Below are 24490 nucleotides of genomic sequence, written 5' to 3' on the forward strand. Positions count from 1 at the left end.
GGGGATGCAGGTCTTATTTTTTTCCCCCGTCCCTGAAGTCCACCAGGCCGGTGGACTCCTGATCTGAAAGCTCTGGTAGAAACTTCGTAGTCACCACGGCTAGAACTGACCCCAGTGGAAATTGTTCAAGATCAATGAAAAGCGGGCATGTTGATGGAGTGGCCAGTTTGTTGGCCTTAAAATAAGGCCTTTGTAAAGGGCAGGGAAAGCAGGTCTCTTAGGGGGCTTTCTTCCGGTCTTAACAAAGGGAGGTGTGTGTACCTGTCTGAGGCAGTGCAATATCGATCACGAAGCAACTCACTGATGGTGGGAGGTTATGTTTAGTGCCAGGCAAGAACTGTCTGCTTCCTAGGCTGCTTCATTTGACCTGGTTGTATTGACGTCTAGATCAGTCTGTTCTCCACATTTGTCTCTTCACCCATTTCACTTTCCAGCTGAGCGAAGTGAATATATCGTTAAGTTGGGGGTCGCAAATACAGGTGCCCCGGGGCCCGGCAGGGAACACATACAAATGCGGGGAGGGCCGTCAGTGGGAAATTGCAGAATGTGCCCTTCGAAAAGGGGTGACAGACACTCAGCCCCGACCAAATGTTGCCCTGCAGGAAGGTGAGCTCAGTTTTGCCAAATATTGTGATTTTTCAGGGATGAGCAGGAAATTGGGATTTTTAGGTAAAAGTTGCTGTTTACAATGTTGGCAGCAAATTCTTTTTTTTTTTTTTTTTCCCAAAAAGCTTGCAGGGCAAATAAAAAAATATGTCGGGTACTTGCCCCACTTCTAGTTTAGATAAAAACTCCAGCAGGTACAAATGTTATTTATTTGGAGATTTAGCAGTTTTTTGCTAATTTTTCAGTGCCTTGTATGTATAGGAAGCAAACGTTTAGTTTATGTTGAGACTATTGTTTTTGAGATGAGCACAAAGAAGCAGTCTGATATATTTTTTAAGTTATACTGTTTGGCATTATTCACAATAGAGAAAAGGTGGACGCAATCTAGATGTCCATCAACAATGAATGGGTAAACAAAATATGGTACGTACAGCAGAATATTATTTGGCCTTAAAAAGGAAGGAAATTCTGACACATGGGACAGCGTGGATGAATCTTGAAGACATTATGCTAAGTGAAATAAGCCAGTTACAAAAAGACAAGTAAATATATATGACTCCACTTACATGAGATATATGGAGTACTGAAACTTACAGAAAGTAGAAGGATGGTTGCCAGGAGCTGGGGGGGCGGGGAGGGGCAGGGGGAAGCTGGGACTTGTTTAATGGGTACACAGTTGCAGTTTTGCAAGATGGAAACATTCTGGAGATCTGTGGCACAAGGATTAAGCACAACTGAACTGTACACTTAAAAGTGTTTAAGATGGTAAGTTTTATGTTATGTGTATTTTACCACAGTTAAACATTTTGTGTAGTTATATTGTATAATAATAACACATGGGTGAACAGAACTGAAAGAAGGAAAGAACACCAGAAGGAGTAATCTGTGGCTAATATAAAAGAATTTGAGGGACTTCCCTCGTGGTCCAGTAGTAGAGAATCCGCCTTCCAACGCAGAGGACTCGGGTTTGATCCCTGGTCGGGGAACTAAGATCCCACGTGCTGCGGGGCAACGAAGCCCGCGCTTCACACGCAGACTGCAGAGCCCACGTGCCCTGGAGCCCACACGCTGCAACGAAAGATCCCACATGCCTCAACGAAGATCCCCCGTGCGGCAACAAAGACCCAACGCAGCCAAAAAAAATGAATAAAATAAATAAATAAAATAAATATTAAAAAAAAAGAACTTGACCATTTAAAGCAACAGTGGTGATGTGTTATGAAGTTTTAAAACTTAAGTATTGATAGAAATAAAATATATGACAGTACACAAAAAGTGAGTTGGGCAAATAAATTACTGTACAGTTCTTACATTTTTAAGGAGAAATAAAAGTACTAGTTTAAGGTAAACTGTAATAAGTTTAGGATGCATATTATATAGTCACTGAAAGGATAATATAAGAGATTATAACCAAAAAGACAATAGAGAAGAACAATGGGATAATACAATTTCATTTATATGAAGTTCAAAAATAGACAAAACGCTGACAAAGATCAGAGTGGTGGCAACCTTAGGGAAAGGTCATGAGGGTGTTCCCTGGATGGGTGCACGTGCAAACCTGCTGGGGTGCTGGAGGATGTCCATATCTTAATACGGGAGGAGGGGGAGTTACACAGGTGTTTACAGAGGTAAAAATTAATTGGACTCTACACTTAAGATTTGTGCATTTTAGAGTATGTAAGTTTTACCTTACTAATAAAATAGAAAAATGATTAAAACTTCTGAAAGTTGTAAACTAATAGCTTAAGACAAGAGTCAGCAAACTGTGGCCCACAGGCCAAACCTGACCCTCTACATGTTTTTTAATGACTCACAAACTAAGAAGGGTTTTACATTTTTTGATGGTTGGAAAAAAAAATCTAAAGAGGAATATTTATTTTATGACATGAAAATTGTATGTATTTCAGATATGTGTAGGTAAGTGCAGTTTTGTCAAAACAACGAAGTTATATTGTTTACAGTGTAATTTCTTTGTTTCTCAGCTAATACCACTCGAATATTCCAAGGGACCAGAATTGTCAAAACAGGAGTGGTAAGTAGAGAATGTAATCGCTTTGTCGTGTCTGGTTGGTAATTTGCATGCAGTTAAAACTGTCACCACGAGGTGGCAGTATGATGTTGTCTAAATGCTCAATGTGAAGTGGTTAAAATACTGAATAAATTACATTATTCACTCCTATAATTCAATGCATTATAAAAACAAGCTGTGCGACAGAGTTAAACCAGTAGTGTTATACTGTTATAATTTTTGTCAAGATAAAAATTCTCCATATTTTTAATTATTTATTATTTGTGGGAGCATAGGACGTAAGAGTGCAAAGGAGTAGACATGCTAAAATTGAAAGGTTGTCATTTGGGAATTCCCTGGCAGTCCAGTGGTTAGGACTCGGCGCTTTCACTCAGGGGCCCGGGTTTGATCCCTGATTGGGGAACTAAGATCCCACAAGCCATGCAGTGCGGCTTTAAAAAAAAAAAAAAGAAAGAAAGAAAAAAAAGAATGGTTGTCATTTGCCCAGTTACATTTGCACATTTCTGGAGCCTCAGTATCCAAGTTTTCCCCTTTCTAGTGCAACTAATAATTCCAATATTAATTGCAGCTTTGGTGATAACAATAAGAGCCTAAAATTTATTAAGCTTTTCCCGGGTTTCAGGCACAGATTATTATTTTATTTACTCCTCACAGCATCCCACAAGATTCGGGTTACTATTACTCCCATTTTATGGATGAGGAAACTGAGGCTCAGTGAGTTAAAGTAATGTGCCCAGCATCTCCCAGAGAACAAGTGAGGGATCATGGACTCAAGCCCAGGCTGTCTGACTGCTCTCTCTCCAGTGCCTTATCTAATGTGGCACCTGGCATTTCATTAACCAGCTTCAGAACTCAACATTTGCTAACTTGGTTGTCCTTAAACTACAGACTTTTCAAACTGAAACTTGATGATACAGTGATGAAATCTGAGTTGTTCTGGCTGTATTATTTTGAACTGTATAAATGATGGGATGAAATTCTGGATTCTGCACGCCAGGTTTCAAGAACTAAAATTAAACTAATAACTCAGAGCAACACATCTTATTTTCCTAAGATACTATGTACAAATAAAATCTCACAGCTGAGCCCCAATTTAGTTTGGTGGGAAGAATGAGCTGAGGTTTGGACACAGGCAGCCACCTCTACCCCTTAACCTCTCTGCACCTCGTTTTCCTCACCTGTAAAATGGGGTGATGATCACGTGTGTCTCCAGGGTAGCTTGGGAAGCCCCAACACACAGTTGGTACTTGTTGAATAGAACTCTTATTGTTGTCATCTACATGAGCATAGATTTTGCCGTAGATAAATCCGGAGACTCTGGAAGGTACGGCGGCTGTACAGCGCCCGGCACGGGGATGCCGGCTGTAAACCAGCTCCCAAAGCCTTCAGTGGAGAGCATGGCCCCTGCTTCTGAAGCTGCCACTGCAGACGCGGGCGGGCCACTGTCCCTCTGTCCATCCACTTCCTCACTTTAAGATGCGGAACCAGATCCTGGGGAGCGTTTCTAGACAAGGGCTGTGTATTCTCCACAAGAGCCACCAAGATACAAAAAACCAAGGGCTCCTGCTTCTTCCAGTATCATCCCAACAACAGGTGGCAATCTGATGTTGCCAGTTTATTGCTTATTTGATGTTTGTCTTTCAAACAATGTGAATGCTACTTATTGTTTTGTCACTTAGCCTCCTCCTGAGCCCTATCAGTGAAAATTTGGGGTTGATATGCTGGTTACGATTTTTAAGTAATTGTAAAAACTTTTAAGAGCAGAGATGGTCATCCGTGGATCACCTACTGTCAGCTTTGGCACCATGCTTTAGGAAACCCCATGAGGAAAGTAAAAGATGAGTAAAACCCTTGGAGGGTCATACCCAGGGCCTTGTCCCCAATCCTGATGACTGACACTCTGCTTTCTCTTCCTCTGTCCCTTCCCCCAACCTCGCCGGGTGACCCCTTCAAGCCCACAGCCTCTCCCGCCTCTTCGGCCGACATGGCCCCCATCAGCTCGGGGTCTTCCACCTGGACATCCTCTGGCATCCCCTTCTCATTCGTTTCCATGGCAACTGGGATGGGCCCGTCATCCAGCGGCAGCCAGGCGACAGTGGCCTCGGTGGTCACCAGCACGCTCCTCGCCGGCCTGGGCTTCAGCGGCGGCGGCATCTCCTCCTTCCCCAGCACCGTGTGGCCCACACGCCTGCCCACGGCCGCCGCGGCCAGCAAACAGGCCGGCAGACCCGTCCCGGCCACACCTGAGGCCTTGGCCTCTCCGGGCCCCGACGGTGATTCGGCGCCAACCAAGGACGGCGAGGGCGCCGAGGAGGGGGAGAAAGACGAGAAGAGTGAGAACGAGGATGGGGAGCGGGAGCACGAGGAGGAGGGTGAGAAGGACTCTGAGAAGAAGGAGAGGAACGGGGTGACCCACGCCACGCAGGCGCGGAACCGCACCGAGCCCACCCCCGCCCCCTCGGCTCCCGGCAGAGCCGCCCAGGATGCTGGGCGTCAGACTACAGCCGGGCGTGAGCGGGACCGCACTGCCATCCCCACCGCCGGGCCCGAGGACGCCCTGGACCCCCGCTCCGTCACCCTCACCCAAGCGCCCCCCACGGTCACAGAGGAGCATCACGAAGAGAAGGATCCCAAGAGGCCTGAGACACCGTCTAAGAAGCCTGTGTCCCCAGGGGACCGATTTTCTGAAGACAGCAAATTTATCACTGTTAATCCAGGTAAGTGGTCCGCTCCTCGCTTGAGCCTCCAGGCTGCTGGGAACAGCCCTACCCTTTATTTATTTATTTTTTTTATAATGATCTTGCTCTTTTTTTTCTTTTAATTTATCTATTTATTTTTGGCTGTGTTGGGTCTTCACTGTTGCGCACGGGGTTTCTCTAGTTGCGGCGAGAGGGGCTACTCTTCCTTGTGGTGCGCGGGCTTCTCATTGCGGTGGCTTCTCTTGTTGCAGAGCGCGGGCTCTAGGCGCGCGGGCTTCAGTAGTTGCAGCACACAGACTCAGTAGTTGTGGTTCGTGGGCTCTAGAGCACAGGCTCAGTAGTTGTGGCGCACGGGGCTTCGTTGCTCCGCGGCACGTGGGATCTTCCCAGACCAGGGCTTGAACCCGTGTCCCCTGCATTGGCAGGCGGATTCTCAACCACTGCGCCACCAGGGAAGCCCCAGTCCTACCCTTTAAAAAATAATTGGGGGCAGGGGATAAGGGTCCAGAGAATACTTAATATTCCTGGAATTGTGTGTGTCTCTGGTATAAAAATGTGTGTGTGTGTGTGTGTCTTTCTATTTTATTCTAATAAGAATCACCTACTCTCTTATCGTTGCTGGACTAAGTCTTGCCTTAATACTTGTTTCCTGGTAAAATCGACTTGCCTCAGAATAACTCCAAGCACTTCAACCAGGCCCTGAAGTAAATGAATAAAAAAGACATCAATCTTAAGAAGTTTATCCTTCAAGATTTCATTCCTTATTCACTTATTCAGCACCTGTGTTTATGGACTGCCCATTTGGTGCCAGGCCCTGGGCTGGGTGCTAAGCCTGGTGAGCACGGTCCCTGCTGCTTGCAGCTTACAGCGTAAAGGAGAAGACAGTGGTGGCGGCAGCTCGCCAGGGCACACGCCGGGAAATCGGGAAGCAGGAATGTTAGAAAGCAAGCAAGCAAGTTCGCTGAAAAGCCAGAAAACGAGCTAACTAACACTGGAGATTGTGTACGGTAAATAATAGAGGAAATAAACAGGGTGCTGTCAAAGAAAATAATCAGGAAGAGGACAGGGAGCTTTTTTAATTAAGAAAGGCCACTCTGGGGAAGTGACATTTACATTAAAACTGAAAGCGTGGGGATGGGGAGAGCTGGTATTAGCCCATGATCCCAGCCCGAGAAACAGGACTTCTGCTCTCAGAGCCCCATTTGCTCTGTGAATTAGCCAGTTCCTGGATGATAAGACCAGGGCATGGCTGGTCTGGCCTCCACGGGGAGGATGTGATCCCCACGCTGACCGAGGGCAACTTTGTGACTCTGTCATATGCTCAAATCTTTTTCTTTTCTTTTTAAATTTTATTTATTTATTTATTTACTTTTGGCCGCTTTGGGTCTTCGTTGCTGCGTGCGGGCTCTCTCTAGTTGCAGTGAGCAGGGGCTACACTTCATTGCGGTGCGCGGGCTTCTCATTGTGGTGGCTTCTGTTGTAGCAGAGCACGGGCTCTAGGCGCACGGGCTTCAGTAGTTGTGGCACACGGGCTCAGTAGTTGTGGTGCGCGGGCTTCAGTAGTTGTGGCTCGCAGGCTCTAGAGCGCAAGCTCAGTAGTTGTGGCGCACGGGCTCAGTTGCTCCACGGCATGTGGGATCTTCCCAGACTGAGGATCGAACTCATGACCCCTGCATTGGCAGGCGGATTCTTAACCACTGCACCACCAGGGAAGTCCACGCTCAAATCTTAATGAACCATCCTGATAGTTTCTACAAGGGAGCCCTGAGCGTGAGGGGTTGTTATTGTTGTGAGGGGTTTTCTTAATAAGAAGTTCTTTCTTTTGCCAGACTACAAGATGTTTAGCAACAATTTTTTTTGCATCTAAGCTGTTGTGGAGTTATAAGAGTGCAAAAAAAAAAAAAAGCAACTGGTAAATATTTATTTGCTTTTGCACTTGTAAACATTAAAATTCATCTAAAGCTGAGACCTCGTATGTTAAGATACAACTTAGAATAAATTTTCATGTTTTGAATTACGTTCCTCCTTAAAGCTGGTATGGACTCATTTTTTGAAGTGTGGGTTTGCTATGGGCGTTGCTCACTTTGTCCTGGTTTTAGGGAAAGGTGCAGAGTGGCCCTCTGAGGAACTGAGTGGAGGAAATATCGAGCCACTTGTGAAGCTGTTTGAAGCTATTCCTGCATGAGCAGTGACATTCCCTCCAGGAATTTGCTGTGAAAAAGTTGGATTTCTTGCATTTGAAGATATTAAAGAAATATTTATAGAGTACCCACTGTGTCCCAGGCACTGGACTAGGCATTGGAAGTAGACTCTAGATCTAGTCAGGCCTTGCTCTCCTGGGGTTTACGTTCTAATGGACAAGCTTGAGAATATTCCAGTGAACAAATGCATAACGGCAAGTGCTGGCGTCGGGGACAGGGACAGTGTAGCATCAGGTGGTCAAGGGATGGCATGTGAACGGAGACCCAGGTGGTGAGAAGGAGTTAGCTGTGCCATGATGCATGAAAGAGCGTTCTAGGCTGCAGGAGGAGTAGCAGGTCCAGAGACCCTAAAGTGAGAACCAATTAGGATCAGTCAAGGAGCCATCAGAGGGCCAGTGTGTCTAGACCACCAAGGTGAAGGATCCAGGATGAGTTCACAGACAAGCAGAGCTCAGATCAGGAAGGGGCTCATCAGCCATGCTGAGGATTTGACTCTAACTGGTATGGAAAAGCAGTGATGGATTTCGGCAAGAGAGTTACTCATCTGATTAGCCTTCTCAGAAGGTCATGTGGGCCTCTGTGTGGACGTCTGGGGACGCCAGAATGGACACAGGGAGTAGAGTTAGGAGGTGATGGCAGTGGTGACTCGGACCACTGTGGTTTCTCCACAGACAAGCGGTGGACCTGGAATTGCTTGTCAAGCTTGAGTGGTTTGGCCTCTGGACTAGAGGCTCTGGCAAGTTGCATTCCCAGCCTGCTCCTCTTCAACATTTTTTTTTGTCCACACTCCTGAAAAGCGTGGCTTGCTAAGAGCTTGGTTTGGGAGTGTTGATACCTTGAGAGACCGGTGAGGGTGGGGACCTGGGGCGTAGTCCAAGTAAGCGGAAATGAGTCATTGCAATGAGAGTCAAGTTCCAGAGTCCAAGGAGAGGAGAGAAGAAACAGGTGGTAAACCTGGGGTATTTCCACCTCCAGGCACGGGGCGTGCGGGTCTCAAGTTGCAACGCTGCAGGCATCTGAGTGTCTGCCATCTTGGCAGGGTAGCTCTGGAGTCACATCCCTACAGTAGGCTCTGCCCTTTATTCACGCAGGGTCCTCAGGCCAGTCTTTGCCCAGAGTCTGTCTGTAAAGTGGGGATAGGCATAGCCCTTAGTGCCAAAGGAGGTGCAGAGTCACCCTTGTCGTCGGTGACAAGGAAGGAGGAGCTTTCTGCAGCCCGAGGGCCACATGATGGCAGTGGTGACTGGGAGGAGGCCCCTCATAGATCTTTCTTCTGCAGTCATCCTTGGAGATTAAAAAACATGTGGAGACTGTGGTCCCCAGTGAGCTGGCTTTAAAAATGACCCCCAGGAACTCCGGTCTGTCCCCAGCACTGGTGAATCAGAGCATCTCCTTTGCCACCTTCATCTCAATGGGAACATCCACTCCTTCCCAAAGCCAAAAGGGATCTTCCTTTAGAATTCCAGGCAATTCCAGGTTGAGAGTAGTGGTGGGGATCGGTTAAGCCAGAGATGGGCAAACTTCTTCTGCAAACAGCCAGAGAGAGCGGACATTTTCAGCCTTGGGAACCACAGGTCTTTGCTGAAACTGTGCACCTCTGCCAGGTAGCACGCAAGCAGCCAGGGACACTACACAAATGGGCGGATGTGATTGGGTTCTGGTAAAACTCTGTTTACAAAAACAGGCAGTGGACCTCATTTGATCGGTGAGCTGTCATTTGCCGACCCCTGGTTTAAGCAGAAACACGTGTGTACCCACTGGTTAATAAAAGATGTGAGTAACTTGAGGGTAAAACCCGAAAACCCTGCATTGTCCACGACCCCCAAGGTCTCACTTTGCTTCCATCCATCTCAGCCTTTTCTCCATCTGCCTCCTCCAGCTTGGTGTTTATTTTTTAAACGAAATCACCATCATTTTAATGTTAGTGGTGACTTCTTTGAAAGACTGTGGATGTACATTTGTTTAAATCTGTTCCACATTTATTTTTTCTTCGCGTTAAAAACAATTCTTTAAATCAATATTTAGTCTCTTTGAAAAAAGCGTTAACGTTTAAAGTTACAAACTGTGTTATATTTTTACCAGCATCTCAAAAAGGCTTGATGTTTGATAACATCTTTTCAAGTGCTATGAGTAGTAGCTTTAGTATTAACTTGCAGGGAAGGAGAAGAGGGGAATGCTTCTCTAGAAGAAGGGGCCGACTCAGACACATACAGAGATCAGGCAGGCAGTAGCCATGGTCCGTCCCTCAGGAGGCACAGCCCAGATGTGGTGGAGGTACCCTCAGATGCCTATTGATGCAGTAAAATGTTCTTGGGATGGTATGTGGCATGCCCCAGCAAAAGCATTTCAGGGTGGGCATTGTCTACAAACTCATCGCTCAGTGCTGGGTTTTTCATTTTTCTTTCCTTAAATCAGGGCTCCTTTTTCAGATTCAATCTTGCTCAGACGCCATTATGTAAACACTCATTCACCAAAAGCTTGTTGACTGCCTTCTCGGGGTCAGCTAAAGAGACAGTCCAGTTTAGGGGTCAGGAAAGTACAGTCTCCAGGCCAGAACTGGCCCCTGGCTGGCCTTTGTCCTGCCCCTGAGCTAGGAATGGACTGTGTCGGTCGGAGGCTTAGGGCTGCTGCTCTGCTCTGAGCCAGAGTCAAGGGTGCAAAGCTCCAACCACTCCACTCCTTTTGGGCAAACCCCACTCCTCTGGGCACCTCTTTGGAACTTTCAAGCTCTAAAGAAAAACCTTTGATTATAAAAATAATTGCATCACTGGTTAACATTTGTTCCATGCTGGTGTTGTCTGTGCTAAAAGCCAAAATGTGATGTCACTTATCCCCCGGGAGGCCTGTGCTGTCCTTGTTGCCATTAGACCAGTGAGGAAACCGAGGCTCAGACGGTTAAGGAACGTGCCCCGGGCAAGACGTGGCGAGACCGGGGCTCAGACATGGGCCCTGACCTGACTCCGCCGTGGTGCTGCCTGCGTCCCGGCTTAGGGGCTTGCTCCCTGAGTGGGCAACACAACATGGTTTCAGGTGAATTATTAATTATTAAACGAGTATTTGAATGTGTACTTTTAAAAAGATACCATTTTTTAATTGATGGCACAGGTTCTCAACCAGAGTGATGATTTTGTTCCCCTTCCCTGCCGGGATATTTGGCAATACCTGGAAACATTTTTGGTGATCATGACTGAGGCGGGGGCTGCTACTGGCATTTAGTGGGAAGAGACCAAGGAAGCTGCTAAACACCCCACAGGGCACAGACCAGCCCCGCAACCAAGAACGACCTGGTCCAAAGTGTTGATAGCGCCGTGGTGGAGAAGCTATGATTTATAGTATTAACATAAAGTTCCTTTTCAAAGAAGTTTACTTGAGGGAGAAAATAGTAGTTAATTTAAGGTCAGAAGGAAGTAGCAATACAGGCTCCTGAAGATAGGGCAGACATCATGAATGTGAAGCTCAGCTGGGGTATATGGAGGTAGGAAAATGTTGCATACTTTATTTAAAATAAAATAGAACAGGCACTCGTATGGACTACCGTGGCAGTTTGCGGCCTGGGCTAGTTTTGTTGGTCAGGCTTTTTGTGGGGAGAAGTTTTCTACGTAATTCTGCTTGCCCCGGGTCTTGGCTGTGATCTTCCTGGGCGTGTTGGAAAGAACTAGCTCGGGTGCCCTGAAGGCACCAGTGCAATTTAGTTTCCTCCCAGGAAGTGTCTGGGTCCTTGGACGTTTCTGCCCCCCACTGAGGGATCTTTGAACTAGGACAGCCTGTATATCTCTTAGTGCAGGCAGCCAGACACAAGGAGGTTTCCAAAGAGGCTGGGGTCAGGAATTCAGGTTGTAAGGAGCGATGTGTCTGACATGAGTCCTGACTGATGGCAGAGTCACGTGACGTTGCAATGACGTGTCTGTGGTGGCGATTTCTGGTAGATGAGGACCTGCCGTATATATGGGACTTCGAATTAAATTGGGATTTATCAAACGCCCTCAATTTTCCAGCACCTATTGGAAATACACATGACAGTTCCACTGTTGAGTCTGATTAAGTGAGCTCTATGTGAAATGGTAAGGAGGGCTTATTGATGAGAACTCCTAGTGGTGATATAAATTGAAACACATGACGGATGCTCTAAATGCAGCTCAGACATGGTAATCGGAACATGGAACCCGTGTCCCGTTGCAGGAGAATATATGTATTTGTAACCCACAATCATGTCTCTGCAACAGTGGTTTAGCTAATGCCAGGGCTCCAGAAAAATAAGACAAATTTTGTGGCCCTATAAAAAAGCGGCCGCCTGTTTACTGGGCTACCACGAAACCCCCAAACCAAAGCAAAATAGAAAATAAGGTGTTGGTGAGGATGTGAAGAAATGGGGACCCTTGTGCCCTGTTGGTGGGAATGTAAAGTGGTACAGCCACTTGGGAAACAGTAAGGAGTTTCCCCCCGAAATTAAAAATAGCATTACCATATGATTCAGCAATCCCACTTATGGGTACTTACCCAAGAGAATTGAAAGCAGGGTCTTGAAGAGATATTTGTACACTCATGTTCATAGCAGCATTATTTATAGTAGCCAAGGGGTGGAAGCAACCCAAATGACCGATGAATAGATGAACAAAATGTGGTATATACCTATAGTGGAATATTATTCAGCCTTTAAAAAGAAGGAAATCGTGTCACATGCTACAACATGGATGAACCTTGAGGACTTATTTCATTAGTGAAATAAGCCAGTCCCAAAAAGACAAATATATATATATGTATATGATTCCACATATATATATGTATGATTCCGCTTATGTGAGGTACCTAGAGTGTAGTCAAGTTGTAAGGCAGAAAGTAGGATGATGGTTGCCAGGAGCTGGGGTCGGGGTGCTGGGGAATTGCTGTTTAAAAGGTGCAGAGTTTCAGTTTTGCAGATGAAGAACAGATTCTGGAAATCGGTTGCACAACAGTGTGATGTGCTTACCCCTACTGAACTGTACTGTTAGACATGGTTAAGACGGTGACTTTTATGTGTGTTTTACCACAGTTTTTTAAAAAACCAGTGCCTTAATTCACAGTTGCAGGTGGTTTTGAAGGAGTGGCCTTATCAGAACAAATGCGGTCCAGTTGTGCGCGACTGAACCCGGCTGTAGATGTCTGAGTGTGCAGGTTGTTCTGCTCCTAATCTTTCTTGAAAAGTGAAAGAATCCTCCTTTCCCCAACTCCTGAGAGTGGCCTCTCAGATCCAAGCTCGTTTTAGTCTTGACCACGTAGGAGTTCTTGTCCTGAAGCAGAAGTTGAGCCCTCACTGTGGGGTAGGAAGCGTTTCAGAAAGGTCCATCTGATGTCTCACTGTCTGTAGCATTTATAGTACATTGTACTCCGTTTTTATTTGCTTCTACTGGGATGAGAGCCAAGCCAGTAAAAGGCAAACAGCATTAATTCAGTGATGACATATGCCACTGAAAACTGTTTTTCTTTTTTTTTTTTTTTTTTTTTTTTAATTTTTTGGAAAAAGCAGAATGGAGGCACTTTACTCAGATTCTGGTGGATGCTGAAATAAAAGCTGGGAGGAGGAAGGGCTGTGGGGAGGTCATTAAACCATTACCTCCCTCCCGCAGATGCTCAGAGAGGGTTAGGTATTAGACAGCATTTTGCCGTAAGTTTCCACTAGAAGACATTTCTGAAACCGGCTCATTCTCTGAGTCCCGGCCCTGCCTGGCCTCACATCTTCTGACCCTCCTAGCATCCCCTCATCTGCACATCACATCCATGGGGGGAGAGGAGGGTGTAAGTTGATACCTCCTTTCCATTTTTATCCTCTTACACACAGACCAGCAAGATGCAGCCCTGGAAAGAGTATGAAGAAGGTCCAGGTTCACAGAGAGGAATGGCCCACGTTTATAGATGGAGCAATTGTCTGATTCATTTCTAATTGGTTGAAAAATAAAATCTCTTTGAAAATAAATATGGAATTGGGAAAGCTGCCTGGTCAGAAGCAGCCTCTTCTCTCGAGCCGAATTAGTAATTTCAGAATCCTGGTCAGGAGTTTTATTAAACCATGATTTTTGCTTTTGATGATAAGGCCTTTGTAAAAGTCCCAGGTGTGTGGGTTGTTCTGCTGATTCTTTGGGTCAGAGTACCATCCTGCAGACAGGCCAGAGGGAGCTGGCAGCAGGAGTCAGGAGTGAAGAAAGCAGGTCTGATGTGAGACATTAGGGAGCAGTGAGGACTGTGGCAAACTGATGAGCCATGCCCTGTGTTAGAGAGTGTGCTGCTTGGTTCTAGCTGATGTTTGCCATGTGGGAATTCAGACCTGTGTTGCTAGCCAGTTTTGAACATTTCCAGGAGAAGATTCCCTTTTTTTTTTTTTTTTTGATTTTGATTTTTTTTTTTTTTAATGTCTGAAACATTTATATTAACATATTTCCATACATATTTCCATACAAATACAAATATAAGATTTTTAGAAATTTCATGTAATGTCTGAAACATTTATATTAACATGTTTCCATACAAATAACCCAATGAAAGTTTAGTATTAGTTGTTTTGTTTGTTTTTTTATACTGCAGGTTCTTATTAGGCATCAGTTTTATACACATCAGTGTATACATGTCAATCCCAATCGCCCAATTCAGCACACCACCATCCCCACCCCACCGCAGTTTTCCCCCCTTGGTGTCCATATGTCCATTCTCTACATCTGTGTCTCAACTTCTGCCCTGCAAACTGGCTCATCTGTACCATTTTTCTAGGTTCCGCATACATGCATTAATATACGATATTTGTTTTTCTCTTTCTGACTTACTTCACTCTGTATGACAGTCTCTAGATCCATCCACGTCTCAACAAATGACTCAATTTCGTTCCTTTTTATGGCTGAGTAATATTCCATTGTATATATGTACCACATCTTCTTTATCCATTCGTCTGTTGATGGGCATTTAGGTTGCTTCCATGACCTGGCTATTGTAAATAGTGCTGCAATGAACATTCGGGTGCATGTGTCTTTTTGAATTACGGTTTTCTCTGGGTATATGCCCAGTAGTGGGATTGCTGGGTCATATGGTAATTCTATTTTTAGTTTTTTAAGGAACCTCCATATTGTTCTCCATAGTGGCTGTATCAATTTACATTCCCACCAACAGTGCAAGAGGGTTGCCTTTTCTCCACACCCTCTCCAGCATTTGTTGTTTGTAGATTTTCTGATGATGCCCATTCTAACAGGAGTGAGGTGATACCTCATTGTAGTTTTGATTTGCATTTCTCTAATAATTAGTGATGTTGAGCATCTTTTCATGTGCTTCGTGGCCGTCTGTATGTCTTCTTTGGAGAAATGTCTATTTAGGTCTTCTGCCCATTTTTGGATTGGGGTGTTTGTTTCTTTGATATTGAGCTGAATGAGCTGTTTATATATTTTGGAGATTAATCCTTTGTCCGTTGATTCATTTGCAAATATTTTCTCCCATTCTGAGGGTTGTCTTTTCGTCTTGTTTATGGTTTCCTTTGCTGTGCAAAAGCTTTGAAGTTTCATTAGGTCCCATTTGTTTATTTTTGTTTTTATTTCCATTACTCTAGGAGGTGGATCAAAAAAGATCTTGCTGTGATTTATGTCAAAGAGTGTTCTTCCTATGTTTTCCTCTAAGAGTTTTATAGTGTCCACTCTTATATTTAGGTCTCTAATCCATTTTGAGTTTATTTTTGTGTATGGTGTTAGGGAGTATTCTAATTTCATTCTTTTACATGTAGCTGTCCAGTTTTCCCAGCACCACTTATTGAAGAGACTGTCTTTTCTCCATTGTATATCTTTGCCTCCTTTGTCATAGATTAGTTGACCATAGGTGCGTGGGTTAATCTCTGGGCTTTCTATCTTGTTCCATTGATCTATGTTTCTGTTTTTGTGCCAGTACCATATTGTCTTGATTACTGTAGCTTTGTAGTATAGTCTGAAGTCAGGGAGTCTGATTCCTCCAGCTCCATTTTTTTGCCTCAAGACTGCTTTGCCTATTCGGGGTCTTTTGTGTCTCCATACAAATTTTAAGATGATTTGTTCTAGCTCCGTAAAAAATGCCATTGGTAATTTGATAGGGATTGCATTGAATCTGTAGATTGCTTTGGGTAGTATACTCATTTTCACAATGTTGATTCTTCCAATCCAAGAACATGGTATATCTCTCCATCTGTTGGTATCATCTTTAATTTCTTTCATCAGTGTCTTATAGTTTTCTGCATACAGGTCTTTTGTCTCCCTAGGTAGGTTTATTCCTAGGTATTTTATTCTTTTTGTTGCAATGGTAAATGGGAGTGTTTCCATAATTTCTCTTTCAGATTTTTCATCATTAGTGTATAGGAATGCAAGAGATTTCTGTGCATTAATTTTGTATCCTGCAACTTTACCATATTCATTAATTAGCTCTAGCAGTTTTCTGGTGGCAGTTTTAGGATTCTCTATGTATAGTATCATGTCATCCGCAAACAGTGACAGTTTTACTTCTTCTTTTCCAATTTGTATTCCTTTTATTTCTTTTTCTTCTCTGATTGCCGTGGCTAGGACTTCCAAAACTATGTTGAATAATAGTGGTGAGAGTGGACATCCTTGTCTCGTTCCTGATCTTAGAGGAAATGCTTTCAGTTTTTCACCATTGAGAATGATGTTTGCTGTGGGTTTGTCATATATGGCCTTTATTATGTTGAGGTAGGTTCCCTCTATGCCCACTTTCTGGAGAGTTTTTATCAGAAATGGGTGTTGAATTTTGTCAAAAGCTTTTTCTGCATCTATTGAGATGATCATATGGTTTTTATTCTTCAATTTGTTAATATGGTGTATCACATTGATTGATTTGCGTATACTGAAGAATCCTTGCATCCCTGGGATAAATCCCACTTGATCGTGGTGTATGATCCTTTTAATGTGTTGTTGGATTCTGTTTGCTAGTATTTTGTTGAGGATTTTTGCATCTATATTCATCAGTGATATTGGTCTGTAATTTTCTTTTTTCGTAGTGTCTTTGTCTGGTTTTGGTATCAGGGTGATGGTGGCCTCATAGAATGAGTTTGGGAGTGTTCCTTCCTCTGCAATTTTTTGGAAGAGTTTGAGAAGGATGGGTGTTAGCTCTTCTCTAAATGTTTGATAGAATTCACCTGTGAAGCCATCTGGTCCTGGACTTTTGTTTGTTGGAAGATTTTTAATCACAGTTTCAATTTCATTACTTGTGATTGGTCTGTTCATATTTTCTATTTCTTCCTGGTTCAGTCTTGGAAGGTTATACCTTTCTAAGAATTTGTCCATTTCTTCCAGGTTGTCCATTTTATTGGCATAAAGTTGCTTGTAGTAGTCTCTTAGGATGCTTTGTATTTCTGCAGTGTCTGTTGTAACTTCTCCTTTTTCATTTCTAATTTTATTGATTTGAGTCCTCTCCCTCTTTTTCTTGATGAGTCTGGCTAATGGTTTATCAATTTTGTTTATCTTCTCAAAGAACCAACTTTTAGTTTTATTGATCTTTGCTATTGTTTTCTTTGTTTCTATTTCATTTATTTCTGCTCTGATCTTTATGATTTCTTTCCTTCTGCTAACTTTGGGTTTTGTTTGTTCTTCTTTCTCTAGTTTCTTTAAGTGTAAGGTTAGATTGTTTACTTGAGCTTTTTCTTGTTTCTTTAGGTAGGCTTGTATAGCTATAAACTTCCCTCTTAGAACTGCTTTTGCTGCATCCCATAAGTTTTGGGTCGTCGTGTTTTCATTGTCATTTGTCTCTAGGTATTTTTTGATTTCCTCTTTGATTTCTTCAGTGATCTCTTGGTTATTTAGTAACGTATTGTTTAGCCTCCATGTGTTTGTCCTTTTTACGTTTTTTTCCCTGTAATTCATTTCTAATCTCATAGCGTTGTGGTCAGAAAAGATGCTTGATATGATTTCAATTTTCTTAAATTTACTGAGGCTTGATTTGTGACCCAAGATGTGATCTATCTTGGAGAATGTTCCGTGCGCACTTGAGAAGAACGTGTAATCTGCTGTTTTTGGATGGAATGTCCGATATATATCAATTAAATCTATCTGGTCTATTGTGTCATTTAAAGCTTCTGTTTCCTTATTTATTTTCATTTTGGATGATCTGTCCATTGGTGTAAGTGAGGTGTTAAAGTCCCCCACTATTATTGTGTTACTGTCGATTTCCTCTTTTATAGCTGTTAGCAGTTGCCTTATGTATTGAGGTGCTCCTATGTTGGGTGCATATATATTTATAATTGTTATATCTTCTTCTTGGATTGATCCCTGGATCATTATGTAGTGTCCTTCCTTGTCTCTTGTAACATTCTTTAATTTAAAGTCTATTTTATCTGATATGAGTATAGCTACTCCAGCTTTCTTTTGATTTCCATTTGCATGGAATATCTTTTTCCATCCCCTCACTTTCAGTCTGTATGTGTCCCTAGGTCTAAAGTGGGTCTCTTGTAGACAGCATATATATGGGTCTTGTTTTTGTATCCATTCAGCCAGTCTATGTCTTTTGGTTGGGGCATTTAATCCATTCACGTTTAAGGTAATTATCGATATGTATGTTCCTATGACCATTTTCTTAATTGTTTTGTGTTTGTTTTTGTAGGTCCTTTTCTTCTCTTGTGTTTCCCACTTAGAGAAGTTCCTTTAGCATTTGTTGTAGAGCTGGTTTGGTGGTGCTGAATTCTCTTAGCTTTTGCTTGTCTGTAAAGCTTTTGATTTCTCCATCAAATCTAAATGAGATCCTTGCCCGGTAGAGTAATCTTGGTTGTAGGTTCTTCCCTTTCATCACTTTAAGTATATCATGCCACTCCCTTCTGGCTTGCAGAGTTTCTGCTGAGAAATCAGCTGTTAACCTTATGGGAGTTCCCTTGTATGTTATTTGTCGTTTTTCCCTTGCTGCTTTCAATAACTTTTCTTTGTCTTTAATTTTTGCCACTTTGATTACTATGTGTCTTGGCGTGTTTCTCCTTGGGTTTATCCTGTATGGGACTCTCTGCGCTTCCTGGACTTGGGTGGCTATTTCCTTTCCCATGTTAGGGAAGTTTTCGACTATAATCTCTTCAAATATTTTCTCTGGTCCTTTCTCTCTCTCTTCTCCTTCTGGGACCCCTATAATGCGAATGTTGTTGCGTTTAATGTTATCCCAGAGGTCTCTTAGGCTGTCTTCATTTCTTTTCATTCTTTTTTCTTTAGTCTGTTCCGCAGCAGTGAATTCCATCATTCTGTCTTCCAGGTCACTTATCCGTTCTTCTGCCTCAGTTATTCTGCTATTGATTCCTTCTAGTGTAGTTTTCATTTCAGTTATTGTATTGGTCATCTCTGTTTGTTTGTTCTTTAATTCTTCTAGGTCTTTGTTAATCATTTCTTGCATCTTCTCAATCTTTGCCTCCATTCTTATTCCGAGGTCCTGGATCATCTTCACTATCATTATTCTGAATTCTTTTTCTGGAAGGTTGCCTATCTCCACTTCATTTAGTTGTTTTTCTGGGGATTTTTCTTGTTCCTTCATCTGGTACATAGCCCTCTGCCTTTTCATCTTCTCTATCTTTCTGTAACTGTGGTTTTTGGTCCACAGGCTGCAGGATTATAGTTTTTCTTGCTTCTGTTGTCTGCCCTCTGGTGGTTGAGGCTATCTAAGAGGCTTGATGGGAGGCTCTGGTGGTGGGTAGAGCTGACTGTTGCTGTGGCGGTCAGAGCTCAGTAAAACCTTAATCCACTTGACTGTTGATGGGTGGGGCTGGGTTCCCTCCCTGTTGCTGTGGCGGTCAGAGCTCAGTAAAACCTTAATCCACTTGACTGTTGATGGGTGGGGCTGGGTTCCCTCCCTGTTGGCTGTTTTGCCTGAGGCAACCCAACACTGGAGCCTACCCGTGCTCTTTGGTGGGGTTAATGGCAGACTCTGGGAGGGCTCACGCCAAGGAGAACTTCCCAGAACCTCTGCTGCCAGTGTCCTTATCCCCACGGTGAAACAGAGCCACCACTCGCCTCTGCAGGAGACCCCCCAACACCAGCAGGTAGGTCTGGTTCAGTCTCCCCCAGGCTCACTGCTCCTTCCCCTGGGTCCTGATGCACACATTACTTTGTGTGTGCCCTCCAAGAGTGGGATCTCTGTTTCCCCCAGTCCCGTCAAAGTCCTGCAATCCAATTCCCACTAGGCTTCAAAGTCTGATTCTCTAGGAATTCCTCCTCCCGTTGCCTGACCCCCAGGTTGGGAAGCCTGACGTGGGGCTCAGAACCTTTACTCCAGTGGGTGGACTTCTGTGGTATAAGTGTTCGCCAGTCTGTGAGTCACCCACCCAGCAGTTACGGGGTTTGATTTTACTCTGCTTGCGCCCCTCCTACCGTCTCACTGTGGCTTCTCCTCTGTCCTTGGACGTGGGGTATCCTCCTTGGTGAAGTCCAGGGTCTTCCTGTCAATGATGGTCCAGCAGTCAGTTGTGATTCTGGTGCTCTCGCAAGAGGGAGTGACAGCACGTCCTTCTACTCCGCCATCTTGGTTCTGATTTTGATTTTTTTGTGAACTCTATTGTTTATTAAACCTTGGCAACTAACTCACAATTTAATTAATAATTCCCCGGGGGAGGGGTGCCAAGCCAGACACATCTGTGGGCTGCCAGTTCACACAACCCATGGCAGGCAGGAATCGAAGGGCTAGGCCTGCTGGCAAAACCAAACCAGCTGGACACATCGGAGATGGAGGCGAGAAGGAGGTGCATTAACCCAGGGGTCCTGCACTTGTCCTGGTGTGAGGATTCGGGCATCACGGAGAGAGGCAAACCTTCCAGGAACAGGGCAGCCACGCTCTCTGCTGGACCTTTCAGGAGGCGGCTGGGATACGAGTGAAGCTCTGAATGAAAGTGCGCTGCTCCTAACAGTTGGGAGCACCTAATTTTATCACACCGTCAGCGCCGTTGCTTGGTTCCATTGAAAGGAAGAACGGACGTTCTCTGGACGCGGGCACTGTGCTCAGTGCTTGACTGGTCAAGGCTGGCTTTCTGAGGATGCAGCCCGTGCAGTCACACAGCCCTGTGCTCAGAAGGCCCTGTGTTTGCCTTCACGTTCTGCTGTCGTTTCTTGAAACTCTTTAATAATTTCTGAACAAGAGGCCCCGTGATTTCGTTTTGCAGCTGACACAATCTGCTTTGCACGGATTATCTCATTTAATCCTTCCAAGTCCCCTGAGAGGTGAGCGTTATCATCTGTTTCCCTTTGACAGAGGAGCGACCAGAGGCTCAGAGACAGGCAGTCACTTATCCAAAGTCACACAGCTAGAAAGGCCTAAGCCAGAATTTGTAATAAGGTCTGCCTGCCTCTGAAGGGCAGGATCTTGGTTGCTCTGAAAAGTTGATAGTATGTTCTAGTCTCTGGGGGCCTTGACGTGGGGAAGATTGTCAGGAGACTGAAGCAAAGGAGGAAGAGAGTGTATACCCAGCTCAGGCGGCATGTTGTGTGTCCCTAGTAGCTTCTGGTAGTTCACTGTTTGATTATACTTTCTCCTTTGAGGGCCTGCTGGGCCACAGATTGAGTCAGGCAGTGGGACAAGCGTCTCTCCTGAAGGATGGCACGAAGCGTAGTGCAGTCTTGTCTCAGGGCAGACTTTGAGCTTCTGGCTCTTCACTGGCGGTCTCCTCACAGGCAGCCCCCTGCTGCTGATGCCCATAGAACCCATCTGAGGTTCTGTGTGGTCGCCACACATGCCCTCATTTATTACAGCGGGATTCAGATTCAGCAAACACCCGATGAGCGCTCAGCATCTGCCCGGCGCTGTGCTAGGGTGTTGAAGAGGGAGAGGAGGGTGGTGGTGATGATGATAATTAGTGATGCTGTGGGTGGTGGGTGGGGATGGTGATGATCATCATCACAGTTGATAATGTTAACCAGGTGCTTATGGTTGCCAGGCAACGTGCTAAGTGTTTTATTGCATTAGCTCATGTAATCCTCACGCCACCCACGGTGTAGTGAGCAATATTATTATTTCCATTTACAGATGAGGAAACTAAGGCCCAGAGAGGTTAAGTAACTTGCCCAGAGTTGCATAGCTACTAGGAGACAGAGCTTTCTTACTGTTCTATATACAGAGAAAATCAGCCCTGCTTTGGGGGAGCTTACAGTAAGTAGTAAAAGAGCACTTGTAATTGAGTGTGATGTGTGCTGTAAAAGAAGTGCACAGCAACAACCACCATGGCGAGAATGAGAGTATTTACTTAGCATTTGCTCAATGCCGGGCACACTTCTAAGCGTTCAACATGCATCTTAGGTTTTCCCACCACCTCTATGAAGTAGGTTCTTTTATCCAATTTTATAGATGAAGAACTCCAGGCCTAAACTGATTTAAGTTATTGGTTAGTGGTCACGTAGAAGGTGGCAGAGCCAGGATTTGAACCTGTGATCTTTACTCTGCCCTCCAGAGCACAGACCGAAGGTTTGGGGAGGCTTCGCAGAGAAGGTAGCCCCTGAACCAGGATTGAGGGATTAAGAGGAGCTTCTGAGGGCGGGATGGGAAAGGTGTTCCTGGCAGTGAGATCAGCAGGAACAAAGGCGGAGAGGTGGGACCGTGGCCCAGCATGGTCACTGGGTGGGTGTGTGTGGCCGGGACCCATTGCAGGGGGCACAGCAGGAGATGATGGGGTGGGAGGAAGGCCCACTCATGAAGGGTTTTGCTGTGCCTGAGGGCAGTGTGGGATTCCTCAGCAGAGTGACAGGAAGATTCCACATGACTGTGTGGCCATGGAATGAAATTCCAGGCTCCTGGTACTGCGAAGGCAAAGCAGTACTGTGAATTTTAACATGAACTCAGCTTTATCATGCCCACGTGGAAATCCAGTAGCACTCCTATATTTGCCTGACCTTTATGTAAAAGGCCCGGGCAAATCCGGCTGCCAGTCATTAGTCCAGGCCAAGATTTTTTTTTTTTTTTTTTTTTAAGAAATTCACGTTCTTTTATTTATTTATTTATTTATTTATTTATGACTGTGTTGAGTCTTCTTTTCTGTGTGAGGGCTTTCTCCAGTTGCGGCAAGTGGGGACCACTCTTCATCGCGGTGCGCGAGCCTCTCACCATCGTGGCCTCTCTCGTTGCGGAGCACAGGCTCCAGACGCGCAGGCTCAGTAATTGTGGCTCACGGGCCCAGTTGCTCCGTGGCATGTGGGATCTTCCCAGACCAGGGCTCGAACCCGTGTCCCCTGCATTGGCAGGCAGATTCTCAACCACTGCGCCACCAGGGAAGCCCCCAGGCCAAGATTAAACTGCCGTCAGAATAATTTCCTTAGGTCTCTCTCTCACACTGCAAGTTGTTGCCGGCCTGAGTTCTCCTCCATAGAAACCGCCATTCGGGGGCTGCCTAGAGAAGGATTTCTGATGCGTTCACTCCTCCATCCCCTCACAAAAACAACAACAACAAAAAACCTTACACAGCGCCATGAAACATTAGAAAGAGAAGTAGCTCAGTGGTGAAACCTGAGGGACAATTTTGGCGAAGGGTCCTTTTCAGTGATTGAGGATGAAAAGGACCTGGAGTTTGCATTCGGTCTCCTGCCCACACCTGCCTACTGTGTAGTAGCCCAGGCAAGAATCCTTTTCTGTAAGAAGGCAAGGAAAGAAATAAGACCCTGGAAATGCAGGGGCTTCCCACAGTGGATAGTGAGTTCCTTGGACGTGTGGCCTGTAATGTCAGCCCTCCTGCCATATTTTCCATTAACGGGACCATCCGGGCTTGGCGATTCCCCACTGCCAGCCAGATTATTACCTGGCTGGGCTGCCCCCTGCTGGAGCCCTGCGAAATTATCCTCATTTGCAACTGTGGTTCTTGCCACACGTGTATTTACACATTCTAACCCAGTTAACTCATACCATGTAAGAGCTACATAATCAAAATCCCGTAAATTCCTAATTAAAATCCCTGCTTTATCTAAAAATACAAGAACAATGGGGGAAAGTGTGGCTGGCGACCAGAGCTTTGCAATTAAAGCATTATATTGAGGGATAGACTGCACATCTGATGCTTGTCTGCCTCAGCTTACAATACTGCAGTGAGTTCCACTGCAAGCCCTGGGGCCTAAAAGCGGTGCCCGTAATTCAGCCTACAGACCCTGGCTGAGGTGTCCTCTAACCCCACCGCTTCAGTGCACTCTCTCCAGAAGACATCTGCCCTTGCCCTTGGCCTGGCTAACTCCCCTTCATCCTTCAGCTCCCACCCGAACGTCAGGAAGCCCCTCCGGAATTCCTGGGCTAGGACAGCTGTTCCCCTGTACCCGTTGTGCTTCCCCTGGCGTCACATTCATTTTATTCTAATTGCTTGGTCATGTGTCTGCTTCTCCCCCTGTAAATTCCTGCCCCACAGGCACAAGGTTGTTCCTGTCTGATGTTCTGCTGCATCCGCCTCCCCTAGCACCGTGCCTGGCACACAGTCGGGGCTTGACAAATAGCTGCCTGATGAAAAGTTGTGGAGCAAGGGATATCGAGAAACGGGCTGGCACAGTTAGGAAGGCAGTTTATAAACCGCCGGCTGCCCTGCTGTGATTTTTAATCAAAGTGTGCCTCTGTGTCTTTTTACCTGTGAGCTGGGCATAAATCTGGCCCTGCCTGTGCATGAAACAAAGGAGGGCATCAAGGTCCAGTACATTCGAGGAAACCCAGTAAAAATGCTGTAACCCATTTCTTCTTCACTCCAGGTCTTGCCTCTTTAACAGTCTCCTGCCAGGGACAGTTATCTCTTTCCTGCTCAGCCCACCTCCTCTCTCTTGGAAACCCAGCCTGATTAGCCGTGCATTTAGTCCATCCAGCAGACGGACGCCCGGGGCTGGCTGCAGGCTGGCCTCGTTTTTGCAGAGCAGGAGGAATCCTTGCTGAGCACGGGTCAGCCTGCAGCCAGCTGTGGATGACTCCGTGGGCTTCTCCGTGCGGTCACAGTGAACCTTCGCTGTCTCGCCGCGTGCCTCCCGTGACCGTCTCTGTGTACCCAGCTCTTCCCAGCC

The 24490-nt window shown here is 45.3% G+C and overlaps 1 protein-coding gene across 5 annotated transcripts in view; it reads left to right on the plus strand.

Moving 5' to 3' along the window:
- The window catches only part of PTPRG (protein tyrosine phosphatase receptor type G), a 726426-nt gene that overhangs the window by 611461 nt on the left and 90475 nt on the right, over positions 1–24490 (plus strand). For all 5 annotated transcript variants that reach the window (XM_059940105.1, XM_059940106.1, XM_059940107.1 and 2 more), the window contains 2 exons: positions 2589–2638; positions 4590–5352. In XM_059940105.1, the coding sequence (XP_059796088.1) occupies positions 2589–2638; positions 4590–5352 (813 nt within the window). The remainder of the gene's footprint in view (positions 1–2588; positions 2639–4589; positions 5353–24490) is intronic.

Source organism: Balaenoptera ricei, chromosome 11 (genome assembly GCF_028023285.1).
Source record: "Balaenoptera ricei isolate mBalRic1 chromosome 11, mBalRic1.hap2, whole genome shotgun sequence".
Classification (NCBI taxonomy): domain Eukaryota; kingdom Metazoa; phylum Chordata; class Mammalia; order Artiodactyla; family Balaenopteridae; genus Balaenoptera; species Balaenoptera ricei.